The sequence below is a fragment of the Anomalospiza imberbis genome, chromosome 1 (assembly GCF_031753505.1).
Source record: "Anomalospiza imberbis isolate Cuckoo-Finch-1a 21T00152 chromosome 1, ASM3175350v1, whole genome shotgun sequence".
In the NCBI taxonomy this organism is placed as follows: Eukaryota; Metazoa; Chordata; class Aves; order Passeriformes; family Viduidae; genus Anomalospiza; species Anomalospiza imberbis.
In genome coordinates this window covers 136568301-136584604 of record NC_089681.1, presented here as the reverse complement: position 1 = coordinate 136584604, position 16304 = coordinate 136568301, and the positions used below count along the sequence as shown (strand labels likewise).

At 39.6% G+C, this 16304-nt stretch overlaps 1 protein-coding gene across 3 annotated transcripts in view; it reads right to left on the bottom strand.

The window, feature by feature from the left end:
• WAC (WW domain containing adaptor with coiled-coil) overlaps positions 1-16304 on the bottom strand; it is a 57236-nt gene that overhangs the window by 13623 nt on the left and 27309 nt on the right. For 2 of the 3 annotated variants that reach the window (XM_068172386.1, XM_068172379.1), the window contains exons 8-10: positions 4549-4794; positions 2497-2619; positions 1374-1522 (exon numbers count right to left, since the gene is read on the bottom strand). In XM_068172386.1, the coding sequence (XP_068028487.1) occupies positions 1374-1522; positions 2497-2619; positions 4549-4794 (518 nt within the window). The remainder of the gene's footprint in view (positions 1-1373; positions 1523-2496; positions 2620-4548; positions 4795-16304) is intronic. The other variant, XM_068172395.1, reaches the window with a different exon arrangement.

Below are 16304 nucleotides of genomic sequence, written 5' to 3'. Positions count from 1 at the left end.
ACAGGGCCAGTTCAGCTTTGTCTGCTCTAAGCCCATGTGCTCTAAAACCAAGTGTGTCCTGGCACAGTAACACATCTTGATTAGGCAAAATTTACCTCAAACTGTACAACTGGACAAGCTAGCCGGACTCACATATCCGATGGGCTGCTAAAACAGACGTGCTCACACCAGAGCTAGCACCAACTAAGTTTTCCCATCTCATGGAACGGAGTTACACAAATACAAGAGCTGTCCAGACAGTTCTTTTTTTATTGAACTGGCAAAGTGTCTGCTGCGGAACCAAAATTTGTTACTTCTGGGATTAGCAATCAATCTCTGGGTTGCAGAGACCAGAAGAGATGTACTTCCAGGTATCGACGGTACACAACTTAAGAAGATTCTTTTTCATATCTCAGGATACGAAATATCCTCAACCCTGCTATTTGATAATTTCATTACTTGCCACCTAGCTATGGGATGTGAACAAAGATTGAGGATACAGTCCAGGGGCAGAAACCAAGGTAACATCCAGTACTGGTAAACACATGAAGCTTTGCAATTCATTGTATCACTGTCAATCAAAAGAAACTGGGAGAATCACTTGGTTTTCTTTGTAGCCATTAAAAAAATCTGATGAAAGAACATGAGGCATTTTGAATATAATGAGGAATGCAATGTGTTCTCCTGAAGAGAAAAGTAATCCTCAAAGGCATCCAAGACATTAGAGGTTCGCTTGTGAGCAGAAAATTGAGAAAAAGACACCTCAGCTAAGCAGGGCTGGTGATAGAGAAGACAGATTTTAGGAAGGTGGGGGTGTCTCACCCCAAAGTCTACAGTCATGCTTCTAAGGAAGAACCTCAGGAGCTTCAATTTACATTTCCTAGTGACTGATCCAATGAAGGAATTCTGAATGAATAGAAGTGAGGGGGCAGGAAGGGAAAGGAACATTATGTTATTGATCTGTAAACACCTAGGACATTTCTAAATGAAATCTGAGACTATTTCAAGTTAATTTCCCCAAGAAGTTCTCTCCCATTCTAAACATCTTTTATTGGGTATGTCTAAATAATTGTATCAGTTGTTGCCTTTGAAATATGCTTTTGTTTCTATTTAAATATGCTAGAATACCAATGCCTTGGTAGTATCTCCAGACAGTATCTGAAGCCAGCATAAGAATTTCCTCAAGAAAAGTAAACTAGATTGCGTGCTGGAGCTGCACTGCCAACCATACAGTCAAGTAGTTGCTTTCAGTTGTTTGTTTCTATTGGGAAAGATAACATACATGTTTTATTATCCTACATAAAACTGTTAGCACATGGATATATAGGAACAATATTTAATATTATGTATAACAGCTTCTTACTTCAATATGGCATAAATCAAAAGGAGCTTACCTTCTGCTGGGATGATACTGGTGGCGTAGTCATCAAAGGTTTAAGTGGAACAGTGTTAGTCTGTGGCGTGCTTATCCTTGGAGACACGTATGATCTTGGCGATGAGGCATCAGATGTTAAAGACATTGGAGACTGATTAGATGGTTGAGCTGTAAAGGAAAAAAAATGTTTTTAATAAAACCATGTCCTATCATAAATGCAAATTAGGTTTTCTTTTGGTACTTTGGAATATGCTGTATTAGGTGATATAGAAACATGTTCAATGTGAACAACTGTAACAATCTAACATTCAACAACAATCCTAGCTAAGGAATTGTATTTCCCCCAAACTCCCTACTTCTAAAATTTCAGGGGAGGGGAAAGAAAAGAAGCTATTAGGAAATGCTTGTTACACATGAAAAGACTAAATAATATGTGACTCCTATTTTAGAGTGCTCAACTTGATTTAACCAAAAGAAGGCATGAACAGCTTAGATAGAAACCTATTCATCCATTCTAGGCATATACCAACAGTTCCCCACCCATGGTTAAAAATTACCATTAATACTGCTTACCTACTCAGTAAGTTGACTGCATTTACTGTTTTGGTTTAAGTTTCTAAACTTAAGTTTTAATTTTTTTTATTAAGTTACAAGCCACAAAATATTGAAAATACCTGAAAGAGTATGTTGCCTGGAAGATGAAAAAAAAAAGTCCCCCACCAGACAGAGGAAGCTTTCTTTTAAACATTTAAAGCCTCCCCCAAGAGTCATAGTTGCACAGTACTACAAAATGGGTGTTGAAGTAAGAAGAGTTGTGTTTTATACTGTTAAATAACACCTAATTCCAGTCCAGAATAAATTGAGAGGGTCTCAGAGAAGTTTCACATTATTCATGTAAAATTTCTTAATATACAAAGAAAATCCCAAAAGGTGAGACAGAGAAGCATGTTTACTTAGTAGTGTGTCAGGTTCCTGCTCCTCAATAACAATTTTTTATCCTATCTCTGGAAAAAGAAGTCATTCCACATTCTCCACACCCTGTGTCCAAAGATAGGACAAGAGACAGATTCCACAACTGTATCAACCTTTTTAAAACGTTGTGTAACAAATTTATGTAAGTGAAAAAAAGAAACTCTGAATACCTTGCGTAGACAGTTGTGCAGCTTGAGAAATTAGGGAGGTGATATTGAAAGCAGATGGTCCAGCAGTAAGAATTTTATGGAGTATAGACTGCAGAGAGGCTTGTGTCACAGCTGCTGTTAGAACTGAAAACAAACATTCTGTTTTACCGACAATTCTAGAACACCACTTTAAACTGTTGAAACTGGCCGATTATATTTAAGGTACATTTTCCTTCAGATTTATTTCCCATATCTACCACGACCAATGATCCATCTGAACTGTTTTTCAGTTACTTGATTTCAAGTTGACTTGGAATGTCTAGCAGGTCCTTTCTTTAGTAGTTTTAAGACATACACTTTTAAAAATTCTTTTAAAAAACAATGTCAAGTCTTCTGCTTGACCTTATGGATCAGTAATAATTCTTGTAAACAGCAAGAAAAAATTTGTTCAATTTGCTACCGTAGTAAGCAGAATGTGTGTGAAGTTTTTTTATATTACAATTTTTTTTAAAAAAAAGCAAAAAGCAGAATCACTTCAACTCACTAAAAGAGTTGGGGGGTAGACTTCATGTTCAAGACAAAGACAAATCTCTTTCAGGTTAAAAATCTGTTTCTTCTTACTAATAAAAAAAACCTTATCTGTTCTGGGTTTAGGTGTCCCATGTCATCCCCCCTCCAGTAAAAAAAACAATCACTTTTAACCATTTTAAAACTGCACAATACAGGAAGAGCTTCTTGCAGTATGAGATGACAAGACCCTGAACTATGAGCTTCTGAACTAACCTTTCCAAAAAGGTCTAGAAGCTCTGTGGGATACTTCCTGAATGAACGTTCCAGCCATGCACACTCCTGAAAAAACTGACTCACCAGGCACAAGCACATAACAACTCTGAATTGTGTGCACAGTAAGGGCAGCCCTCCTATGCAAGGTGAAGTCACTCTGCCCACATGGACACAGCCAGGCCCTCATGCCATCAGAACAATTCTGAACACTCTTGTTCCAAGACATACACAGCTGCTGCTCATACGTCAAGAGAAAATTACTAGAAATTTCACTGGGCGGCCTTTTAATAAAATACAATTGGAGCTGAGTGGACCTTTCATTTTTCAACACAACCATAACACTCTTTTTTTTCAACCCAACCTAGTGCACTACAGTTTTAAAGACTTCTCCCTGCACAGGAAAAAGAAACCAGTGACCTACTCACTTATTAGTACTGAATGAAGACAGAATATTTGCTGATTAAAAGGAAGCAATTCACTGCTTTTTCTGATAAATAATTGCAAGGTTCAGAATATTTTGTACATATTTTCACTCACTTGATTTGCACTTTCAGAAAGTTAAAGACAATTAATTCTCAGCACTCCATGCAAACGTTTTACTTCCTATTTAAATCAGTGCACAAGAAGCAAACAAAAAATCCTACACCATTTTATCAGTAAACTGTCACATGCAGACACGTTAGATAATACTGCATTCAAAATGCATCAACTCTACCTGCTCTTGCAGCAAAAGGCACTATAGGTAAATGATAAACTGACTTCTAAAAACCTAAGCCAATGTAACAAAAATCTAAGGGACACACTGATTAAATGTACAAAATTTCACTGGCTAGCGAAGTTACTGATACACTACCTGTATTCAGAGAGGCTTTCTTTGTTATGCCAAAGAAAAAAGTTATTAGGCAACAAGATTGAAGAACCCCTAGAAGTTTCACAATTTGCAACACATGTTAATAGAACAGCAGCACAAACTACAGAAAACAAAGAACAGTGCACGAAACAAAAGAACAAAGAGCTCTAATGAAATTTTGTGCAACAGACAAATGCTGATATAGTGATTACATCACCAGTTTCAATTACACTGCTCATGTACATCAACTTTTATTAATTTGAAAACCTTAAATGTTGAGGTTTTACGGAAAAAAAACCCCACAAAAGTCTCCACTTTACCTAGGGATTCATTTATTCACTTTTCAATTAAAATAAGGCTTTCATTTACTACAGCCTGGTATCCAATAATATACTCATGTATGTAAATGAGAGATTACATGAACTTTAAAGAATCCTTACCTTCATTGATTTTGGATATATCTACGCTAGAATTATTAAGCTGCAAGGTGGCTTGCAGAGCAGGCAGCAGCTGTCGAAGGAGATTTGGGTCCTGAAGTAATGGAGGAATTGGTGATTGTGGGATAGGTGAAACAGGAACTGTAGGAGCAGATGAAGCAGGCGCAGAAGTTGGATTCAGTCCAGAAGCAGAAGATGTAGAAGGAGTTGTGCAAGAATGGGATACAGACTTGTCCACAGATGCAGACTCTGAACAGGAGACAGACAGTATTTTTCATTTTCCCCAGTACAACCTGACAACTCACTAGTACAATACTCATATTAAATTCAGAACATCAAATGCCTAACTAACGTTTTAAGAAAAAAACTCACAACATCAATAGAACAAAAATTGAAGATAGCTGATTTCTGATGCAATTTATGCTACTGAACCTAATATTTATTATGAGCACACACACGCAACTTTTCCACTTCAAAATACTGGATGAAAAGCAGTCAGTATCAAAAATGGGACATTTTTTCCCTTAACTTTTATGGCATATGTGAGCCAAAAATTCCTTACTGATCGCCTACATTCATATTCTACATTTTTACTTATGATCTCAATCTTTCTTTGGAAAATATACTATGAACAAAAACCTTATAGCCCACAGATTTTGCCTATAGGCTACTGTGTCAAATTTGAGGGGAGGGTATTATAAGCCATGCTTCATTTATGAAGAGACCAGTACAAGAAGCCACAAATATAAGTCTATTGTACAAAATCCAGCTACACTGTTGAGGATTTAGAAAGGGTAATGAGCTGTACTAGAAATGTAAAACAGTGCTGTTAACATCCCCACAGCAGAGTGGAAAAATATCTAAAAATTTATCTGCCCATAATTAATTTTTAGCTTGTCAGCTTCTTCTGAAGCATTAAGACCTATATCCTTTATTTTATTAATATGACTTTAGGAAATATTACCACTTATTCTCCAAATAAATACACAGTACTTAAATACAATGGAATTATTTCAACCTACTGTAGGTGTACCATCAATCACTTCAAACATCCTTTCTTTAAGAAACCTGGACCATCATATTTCAATCTTAGCTCCCCCTTCTCTCATCCTCATTAAACCCTCAGAGACCCCTGCCCACAAATTCAGTCAAGACTAATGCATCTATAGCACCAAAGAAGTTGGATACAGAGCATAAAGCTATGGATCCAAGGTCTCATGCAGGATGTTTGCCCACAGTAATGAAGATATGGATTTTAAAGCCACCTCAAACCGGCCAGAGAAGGTCAACATGGATATTCTACATTTCAAGCAAAAGTTTAAAAGTTTTTCCCAAAATATGGGAAAACAGGCTGGGAAGTTCTTTTACTTTAAGGGTGTGCTTGGTTTTTTTATTTGGAAAAATGGTCAAAGTAAGATGATGCTGACTTTATTAGTAAAGAAGTGAGATGGTCTGATTTGCTTTACTACAGAAGAATAAAATATTACAAAATTTCTAACAGTTTTTGTATTCCAATAATCTTAACTGCAACTTCCAAAACTAATTTGGAGAAGAACCCTAAAAAAAACAAACAAAAAATTATAGAAGTGAGTAATGATGTCTAAAGCTTTTCACTAAGATTTCTAATCTCACTGGGAAGAGGATTTCTGCTTCCATGCTGTTACAGTATAAATAGCTTTTAAAAACTTTTTCCAGACAAGCAGCTGAGAAACCTGAACCAGAAAAAAAAACTTGCTGAAGAATCTGAATTTGGAAGCTTGCAAGGATGCAATAGCCAGGACACAAAGACATATTTTGGAGTTTCAGGCGAACTTCTGAAAAAGATGTGCCCCTATCTAGTTACAATCTCCTCAGAGTTGGTAGCAATGGATCTGTGAAAGGACCTGGTCATTTGGCCAGGAGCTTTTGTAAGAACAACTTAAAAAGGGACAAAGGGGTTACAAAGATTGAAGATGGAATAAAGAAAAACCTGTTACAAAGTTTCTGTAGGGTTTTCAATAACATGAACCAGGACAGCTGATTAGGTATTAGTTACCATAAAACACTAAGTCATTAGTAAACGTTTTTGTTATGAAGTATTGCATCTTATGTTATAGCGTTCACAGTAAAAGTTAAGACAATTGCAGGTCAAGACATATCCAACAAACAAGACTCTTATCATACTATACAAAACCATGTGAAGTTGAAATTGAACTTCGATCTGTCACAGTCCAAATAAGATCAAGATGCACTGGCAGACAAAAGCAAGGGAAATAAGCACAGTGGGGCACATTAGTACTTACATGTACAAGGCTGCTACCTACAGTTTTGAGAACCTTACCAAAAAAACAACCATTAAAAAACCCCAAAACACAAAACACCCTCATTTCAAAAAGAAACAATACTGCAACTGCCAGCATTAATTTTAAAACATTGTTAATGGATTTAGGTTTGTCTTCACAGTTAAGTTATTTAAAGTAGAGAAGCAACTCACTACTGTGTTATTTATTCATGTAAGCAAATACCTGATCCTCACACCACACCACCATAGCAAACAGCTGGAAGTGCTTTTCACCCATGCTGCAGTTTGGAACAGAAAATACACTGAATCAAAGGCAAACTCAAGCTAACAATGCAGTTAAAATAAACCTTATACCCTCCCAGTCCTGGTGGGGATAAGGTTTATTTTATTCACTTTATTTACTTATTTCTTGAATAACAGAACTCAAAACACGTCACGCAAAACCACTGAATACCATGAGGTCTGTAAAACTACTTTAGTTTGAGTTTTTATGCTCTAAAAATGCACACTGAATTGCATCAACACAATTAAGTCAAGTTATTTCTTTCAGACAATATGGAGACACAATTTCACATAGCTGTATTACTGCAGGTATTTTAAGTATAAGTTAAAATGTATCTGTTAAAGGTATTATTGTACAATCACCCTATTAAACCTAAAGAAAGGATACAAAGCAAGCATAATGCCTAATGCTAACATTCCAATATTCTGAGATGTTTAGCAGCTCCAAAACAAAACACTAAATATTATAAAAGAATACATCTCTATGATTATGACTATCTACAGGTACATCACATTAGAACTGTTATTTAACATCATAGAGGATGTAGATAGAAATGACTGTTCAGAGCATCATTGCATTACACAAATTAAGTTATTATTAATTAAATTCAAGCTATAAACTTGTTTCTGCCAAAAAAAAAAAAAAAAAAAATAAAACCCAACCCAACCCAAACCTGTAAATATATTAATAGAAATTCAAGTATTTCTTGTTTGTATTAAGTGGCTGTGCTGGTTCTGGCCAGGACAAGGTTAATTTTTGGAGTAGCGAGAGAGGTTGGGTTATTCTATACCACCTCACTTCACTGCCAGGGGCAGGGGTAAGGGAGTTGTTTTCCAGTTGGCATAATGTGAATTGTCTCTCTTGTACACTTTTTTATTAATATTGTTGCTGTTAGTGTTCGTTTCTTATTTCATTGCTGATTCCAGTAAATTTTTCTTATCTCAACCTGCAATCTTTTCCTTTTGTGCCTCCAATTCTCCTCACTAGCATGTCACAGGGGAGAGGGAGGAAGCAGTGAATGAACAGTGCATGGGGAACACCGATCATAAACCTCAATAGCTTTATTTGGCGCTCAGTGGGGTACAAAGGGTTGAGATAATCAGATCTGACCAGAGCGGTTTGAAACAAATTTGATTGAAGCATTTTTTGTACTGGGCAGGGAGTCAACAGTTGCAATGTTGTTTGGTCTGTCCACACGGTCTGTCCACACGGTTGTGCCACCTAACCCTGTCGAGATATTCCTGTATACGCCCTGTGCGCCATGGTATTTTTTTCATAGCAGGGAGAGTGAGGGATCAGGATTGCTGTGTTGCTGGATTGTGGGAGACCATTTTATGACTTGTGGGGCAATGAGGGTCATTTGAGATGTGTGTTCAGTAATGCTCTTTTACAATTCCTTTGGGGCCTACCTCTGGGAGTCCATTAAATTGTACCTATTCTGTGGGGAACAGGGCATGTAATTTTCCCCAGCTTTTTATGCCCGTTGTCACTCTCAGGCCTATTAAATCAGCTTTTGAGAATTTTGTCTTTCCTTTGGTTGTTAAGAAAAGCATGGTCTTGTTGCTATGTCTCTTGAGTACAGTCTGTACCACGTTTAGAGTCAGTGTGGCCCACACCATGTTTAGAATCCAGAGAGACATTTCTAAGGAGGGCTGCTCCACGGGTGAGTTGTCACAAGTGGCATGGAATGCCAGAGAAAACAGGCCAGTTGTGGGGGAAATGATCTGCTTCAATGGTTTGGAAGTTCACCCCTGAACAACTACAAGATCCTGATAAAGCAACAGTGTATTTTTAAGGAGGACGGTGTGACATCTCCAGAGGGGAGGAAATCATTGCAGTGTGTTGGGCACTGGCTATTCTTTAGCAGAGCTCAGTAGTAGACAGTCCCTCAGGGAGAACAGGAGGAAAACAAACAGGCACTGAGACCACTCAAACAGCAGCTGAACCATAGGATGAATCTATGCCAGGAGCAGCTGCCCTACACATAAGAAGAAATCCGAGATCAAATCAGTTCAATTAGTGAGGGATGAAGAGGAAGTAGAACCCTCACAATAGCAGGAAGAGGAAGGGCCAAAGACAATTACCCAGCCCCTATCCCTGAGTGAGTTGTGAGATACACAGGAAGATTTCAGCTGCCAGTCAAATGAACTCCTGGTGATCTAGCTGCTCCAATGCTGGGGTATCATGGCCCATGACATGAAACTAGATGGCAGTGAAGCCAAGCAACTGGGATCCCTGTCCTGGGACATGGGCATTGAAAAAGGAATTGGGAAGAAGACAAACTCTCAGCCTTTGGAGGTGACTCCTGTCTGGCCGGAGGGAAGGTATCATCTCAAGGACAATCTAGTAGTGCACTCCAGCAGGTAGAATGCCATGGGAAAAATGTATCCAGTACGTGAATCAGATGTGCTAGAGGTAATCTACAGAGATTCAAATAACAAGCAGTCTCCTGCAGATTCAGATCAGGTCCACTGCACACAGCCCATGTGGCAGAAGTTTGTACATGCCACTGTCATACTGGTATTAATGTCTAGAGAAGGAGAAACAAACCATACTTCATGTGACTACCCAACTCCAGCAATATGCAGACCATTTTGACCCACACCCTGGCTGTGGAGACTGTCCAAGACTTTGGACAGACTTGAAAAAGTCAGTGAGGAAATGTTCCATGCCCTGCCAGTACAGATCAAAGTCTCTGCTATTGGGAGCAAGCATTCCCCTGCTCCAGAGAGAAGACACACACAAGGCAACCTGTGTTTTTTCTGTGAGCAAAACAGAGGACACGAGGAAGTGGGATGAAAAAAATCCACCTCTGCCCTAGCAATATGGGTATGTGAGCTGAATGCTTGGAAGAACAACAGGAAATTCTTCACAGACAAATGCCACTTCAGTTTTCAGTGGACAAGTCTCAGACAGAAGAGGAGATGTTACTTCTGATCCACTAGAAGGGACCTCCAGTTCATATTTATAAGAGTGAGCACTAAGAACTATGACCAGGACTAAAGGGGCCCTGCCCCCAGGCAGATGGGGGAAAGGGACAATCGGATCTACTGGCCCAGTGGATTCTATAACTGGATCCAATGGGCTGGCACATCAGACCCACAAGAGTATAAGGCTTTAGTTGACACCAGCACACAATGCAGCCTGATGCCATCAAGATACACAGGGGCAGAATCCATCTGGATTTCTGGGGTGATAGGGGAATCTCAACAGCTGACTGTACTGGAAGCTAAGTGAATTTGACTGGGAATGAATGGCAAAACTACCCCACTGTGACTGATCCAGAAGCACCATGCATCCTTGGCATAGATTACCTTCAGGAGAGGGTATTTCAAGGACCGAAAGGGCACTGCTGGGCATTTGGGACAGATGCTCTAGAGAAAGAGGAAATTAAGACAGCTGAATACCTTGTCTGGTCTGTCAGAGGACCCTTCTGTTCTGGGATTGCTGAGAGCTGAAGAACAACAGGTACCCAATTACTACCACAACAGTCACTGTCGATATACCACACCAACTGGGACTCCCTATCATAAAGTAATTTGTGAGCTGGAGAGACAGGGAATGTCAGCAAGACTTACTCATACTTCAATAGCCCATATGGCAGGTGTGTAAGTTCAATGGAGACTGGAGACTGACAGCGGACTGTCATGGCCTGAATGAAGTCCCACCAACACTGAGTGCTCCTGTGCTAGATGTGCTTGAACTTCAGTATGAACTGGAATCCAAGGCAGGGAAGTCGTGCCACCATTGACATTGCCAATGCATATTTCTCCATTCCTCTGGCAGTAGAGTGCAGGCCACAGTTTGCTTTCACCCAAGGAGCGTGCAGTACACTTGGAACCGACTGTTTTAAGGGTGCAAACACAGCTCCACTGTTTGCCATGGACTGATCCAGAATGCACTGGTAAAGGGTGAGGCTCCAGAACATTTGCAGTACATTTATAACATCATTGTATAGGAGAATACAGCAGAGGAAGTTTTTGAGAAAAGAAAGATAATTCAAATCCTCCAGAAGACAAATTTTGCCATAAAGCAAAGTAGGGTCAAGGGACCTGTCCAGGAAATTCAGTTTTTTGGGAGTAAAATGGCACGATGGACATCATCAGAGTCCAATGGATGTGGTCAACAAAACAGCAGCTATGTCCCCACCAACAAGCAAATAGTAAGCACATGCTTTCCTAGGTGCTGTGTGTTTTTGAAGAATGCATATTCCAGATTACCGACAGGTAGTCAGGCCTCTCTATCATGTGTCATAGAAGAACGATTTCAAGTGGGGTCCTGAACAACAAACTTTTAAACAAAACAGGATCATGCAGTAGTCCTTGGGCCAGTCAAGACAGATGTGAAAAATGTGCTCGACACTGCAGTCAGGGAGAATGGCCCTTCCTGGAGTCTCTGGTAAAAAGCACTTGGGGAGACTCAAGGACAACCCCTGGAGTTCTGAAGTCAGGATACAAAGATTTGAGGCCTGCTACATCCCAACTGATAAAAAGATACTGGCAACTTATGACAGAGTAGAAGCTACTTCAGTCGTGATCGGCACCGAAGTACAGCTACTCTTGGCATCCTGACTGCCACTGCTGCTGGCCTGGATGTGCAAGGGAGAAGTCCCTTCCACAACTGATGCCACTGATGCTATCTGGAGCAAGTGGGTTATGTCGGTTACACAGCAAACTCAAACGGGAAACCCAAATCACCTTTGGATCCTGGAAGTCATCACTAACTGGCCCAAAGATGAAAATTTCGAACTATCGTCATCAGAGGAGGACGATAAGGTGACATGTGCTGAGGAGACCATACCATATAATCAGCTGCTACCAAATGAAAAGTGATAGTCTATTCACTGATGGTTCCTGCTGTATTGTAGGGACACGCTGAAAATGGAAAGCTGGCGGACTCCTGTGAGGCATGCCACAGAAGCTATTGAGGGACAAGGTGGATCAAGTCAGGCTGCACAGGTGAAAGTCATCCAGCTGGCTTTACATATCACTGAATGAGACAAAATGGCTAACGCGCTACACCTCTACAATGAGTCATGGACAGTCACACATGCTCTGGTGGTTGGACTGATGGAAAAAGACCAATTGGCACTGGAGAGGGAAAACCATCTGGGCTGCTGTACTGTGGCAAGACATGATTGCTTGGGTAGGGAAGTTGACTTTAAAAGTCTGTCATGCAGATGCTCTCTGTACCCAAGAGTTGGGCTACTGAAGAACACCGCAACAACAGAGGAGCAGACCAAGCTGCCAAGCTTAAAGGGTCTAAGATGCATATGGACTAGCAACATAAGGGTGAATTATTTATTTATGACTCAGTGGGCTCATGGCACCTCACATCATCAGGAAAGAGATGCAACATACTGACAGGATCATGACTGAGGGCTGGATTTAACCATGGACAGTATCTCACAGGTTATCCACAACTGCGAGCCACACACCGCAATCAAGCAGACCAAGCGGGTAAAGCCCCTGTTGTACGGTGGACGATGGTGAAAAGTACAGGGAAGAGCCTGGCAGACTGATTATATCACACTTCCACAAATCCACCATGGCAAGCTCTACATGCTTACAATGACAGGAACAACCACTGGATGGCTGAAGATATACCCTGTGCCTCACGCCACTGCCTGCAACACCACCTTGGGCCTTGAAAAGCAAGTCCTGTAGCAGCATGGTACCCTGAAAGAACTGAATCAGCCAACGGGACTCATTTCAAAAACAGCCTCATAGACACCTGGGCCACAGTATTGAGTGGTATATAATATTCCCTATCACACACCAGCCTCCAGGAAAACTGAACTGTACAACAGACTGTTAAAAACCACACTGAAAGCAGTAAGTGGTAGGACCTTTAAACAATGGGAGATAAATTAAGCAAAGGCTACCTAGTTAGTTAACACTGGAAGCTCTACCAAGTGAGAAAGCCCTGTCCAAACAAAACTTTCATGTACCATAGAAAGGGATTAAGTTCCTGTGGCGCATATGAAGAATGTATTAGGGAAGACAATTTGAATTAGGCCTTCCTTGAGCAAAGGCAAAACCCATCCACAGGGTAGGCAAACCCATCCATGTTTTTGCTCAACGACCTGGGTGCACTTGGTGGGTAATGCAGAGGGATAGGGATACACAATGTGTACTTCAAGGGGATTTGATTATATTATAAGAACAGTCTGTAATGTTGAATTTTAAAACACTGGCTGCTGAATGACACTTTCACTGTATGCTATATGTATGTCACTATATGTATACTGTGGACTATGAGTATAGACTGCTTCAGATATACCAATCGGGAGATCCTGATACATCTTGCAATTAGCTGGGAGCACACCAGTTGTAAGGTGTAGGATCTGGGCATGATGTAGGTGGTATAGAATAAGGGGTGGATAACGTCCTGGATCAGGCCAGCACAGGGTTGATTTCTGGAGCAGCCAGGAAGGGCAGTTATTTTGTACCACCTCACTTCACTGCCAGGGCTGGGGAAGGGAATCTTTCTCCAGTTGGAGAAGGTGGCAGCAGCTCCCATACTGCAGTTCCCCCGTGGTGAGCTTTTGTTCGCACATGAATTTTTCACCTCTCTTGTACACCCTTCTAACAATATTGTTGCTTTTATTGTTCACTTCTTATTTCATTGCTGTTTCCAGTAAATTGTTCTCATCTCAACCCGTGATCTTTACCTGCTCTCCACAAAGGGAAACTCCTCTGTGATGGAAACACTCATGTTAAAAATATAGAGTACAAATTAGTTGCATATAATCATAACTTTCTTTGGCTTAATTTAAACCCATCTATCTTACTTCATGGCTCAGACAGGATACTAAATCCTAGAATTGCTGCCAACAAAACAAAGCTTCCAAATATTTTCACATCCATTTCTGAATAATGTAACTACAAAGTTTAAAACCTTGTTTAATTTATCATGCTGTACAGAGCCTGCAAGTTTTGCCTTTTGAAGTTAATTTAACTAGCCAGAACTCCTCAAGATGAAATATTTGTCTGACAAAACCCCTCAGGTATCACTCATTAGGGTGTATGGATTTCCCCTGCTTTTTCCACAAGTAGAAGCAGAAACTCCTCACTCCCTTCTTTTCCTCCCCAATTTCTTTTTTTTGTTTCACTGTTTATTTTGCCACAGAATTAAGTTTACTTTCCAACATCTAAACACTATTTTTTAGTTTATTAGGGTTTTTAAAAATACCTATTAATAATATAAGCCTGTGGTTCTTAAGTGCACTTGAAGCCCTCAAACATCATGAAACACAGTCAAGAGGAACATAGCATGCTGAGAAAAGTTAAACATCTCCACAAATTTAAATCCTGTAGTTTTACAATTCTGATACACCGGTCCCTACACCTGTGTCAACATCAATTCATGTTCCTTGACAAGCAATCTACACTATCATTGCAGAATAAGGTTTTGATTTACATGGCAGTCATTCATAAACCTAACCTGAATCACTAAGCATCATTCTGATTTTGAAATGACAACTGGAATTCTACCAACACAAAATGCAAATTAATCCACATCTTATAAATATTTTTTTGTAACAGTTTAAGACTTTTGCAGGCTTTAAACCACAGACTATGGCTGAAGAAGTGGAACAGGGCAAGGCTGCAGTCTCTTCATTGTCAACATCAATTCCAAAACGAATGCCATGCAAATGACTCTAACCTCACCTAAAACTTTAGCTTTTATCATGGAAGTCCCAAGGAAAGCTTTTTAAATAATAAAAAAAACCAGTATAAAAACTAAAAATAGAACATAGCATGCTGCGATCTCTTCAAGTTGTGAGAAGTTCATTAAATAAAATTTGTTTTATCTCTTCCTCTGAATAACTAAAAAAAAAAAACCAAAATTAGGTCATTTTTAAAATTACTTTTTGTGATTTTAAAAACATGACTTGGCACCAATTTTTCCATTATAAGCTATGCACAATAAAGTCTCAATATCTGGAGCTTTGAAAAAAACTTTAAAAATCCATTCACTTTGTGGCAATAATGTGAAAATACAGTTTGCTTTCTAACAATTAAGCAAATAAGTTTATTAGACGCAGCCTACATACAGACCTGTATTATAGAACTAAACAATTTTCTGGACCATCAACTTCATTCACATGGGGAAAAAAAAAAAAAAGGACGAAAACGAAGTAAGCAGATAGCAAAAAGAAACACCATTAGATTTGGAGATTAATTTAATGGGAAGAACTATTAATTGGTTTAACATGAAAAAGAAGCAGGAAAAAACCTTTTTATAACGAAAATAATTTTTGAAAACCACAATGGTTAGGGAAGAGTTTTCTACTTTCTATTCATAACCCTCTCCACTGGGAGTGTGACCCACAATCACATCTTATGGACAAAAAGGAAAGAAATCCAAGTTATCAGTCATAATTTCATATGACAAAAACCAGTATGACACAAGATGCAGTAAATTTTGCAAAGAGGTGTGCCCAAGTTTATGCTGAAGTAGAAACACCAGGTCAAGTCAGAATGGGAACATTCTGGTGGGATGCTTCCAAGCAGTGGGAATTTTTTAATAACATGGCCAAATGATCCTTTCAGAAAAAAAACCCAAAAAACAGATCAATTTTAGCAGTTGTGCCAAAATGATCCTCAGTTTCTTTCTAAGTACCTTTAGCTTCTCAGTTTGAGCCAGTACATAAGTATGCTACTGAATCTTGCCATCACCAATCTCTGCCCCTTATGACAAGAATTTTTGCTCCTAAGCAAACAGCTGATCTGCCAGGACTGACATTCTGAAAGGCAACCCTGAGCCTGCAAGCTTGAATGCAAGGGGGTGGAAATGGAAGCCTTCTGACTGTTCAGCTACTCTGCTTCAATGCAGAGGTTTGACACTGACAGTTCCACACCTCTGCTGTGCTGCTGCCACCCTGCTGTGTCTGCCGGAGTCCTGTGAGCACCTGTAATTTGCTTACTCTCTTCTTGACCAGGGTGTGCCGAGCTCATCGGGCACATGAATGTGACAGAGAAGTGGATGGGGAAAAAAGAACAAAGCTGGGAAATGCCTTTTTGTGCAGAAAAGACTTTACTTCACAGCCCTCTTTCTGACAGCTCCCAACATGATACTCCCAACATGACCAGTTTTAAATTAATGCCATGTATTAGCTTGTTCTTACTCTGATTTATAGCAACAAAGATTTATTTTTAATGACGTGGAAATTACTGACTACTGTTGACT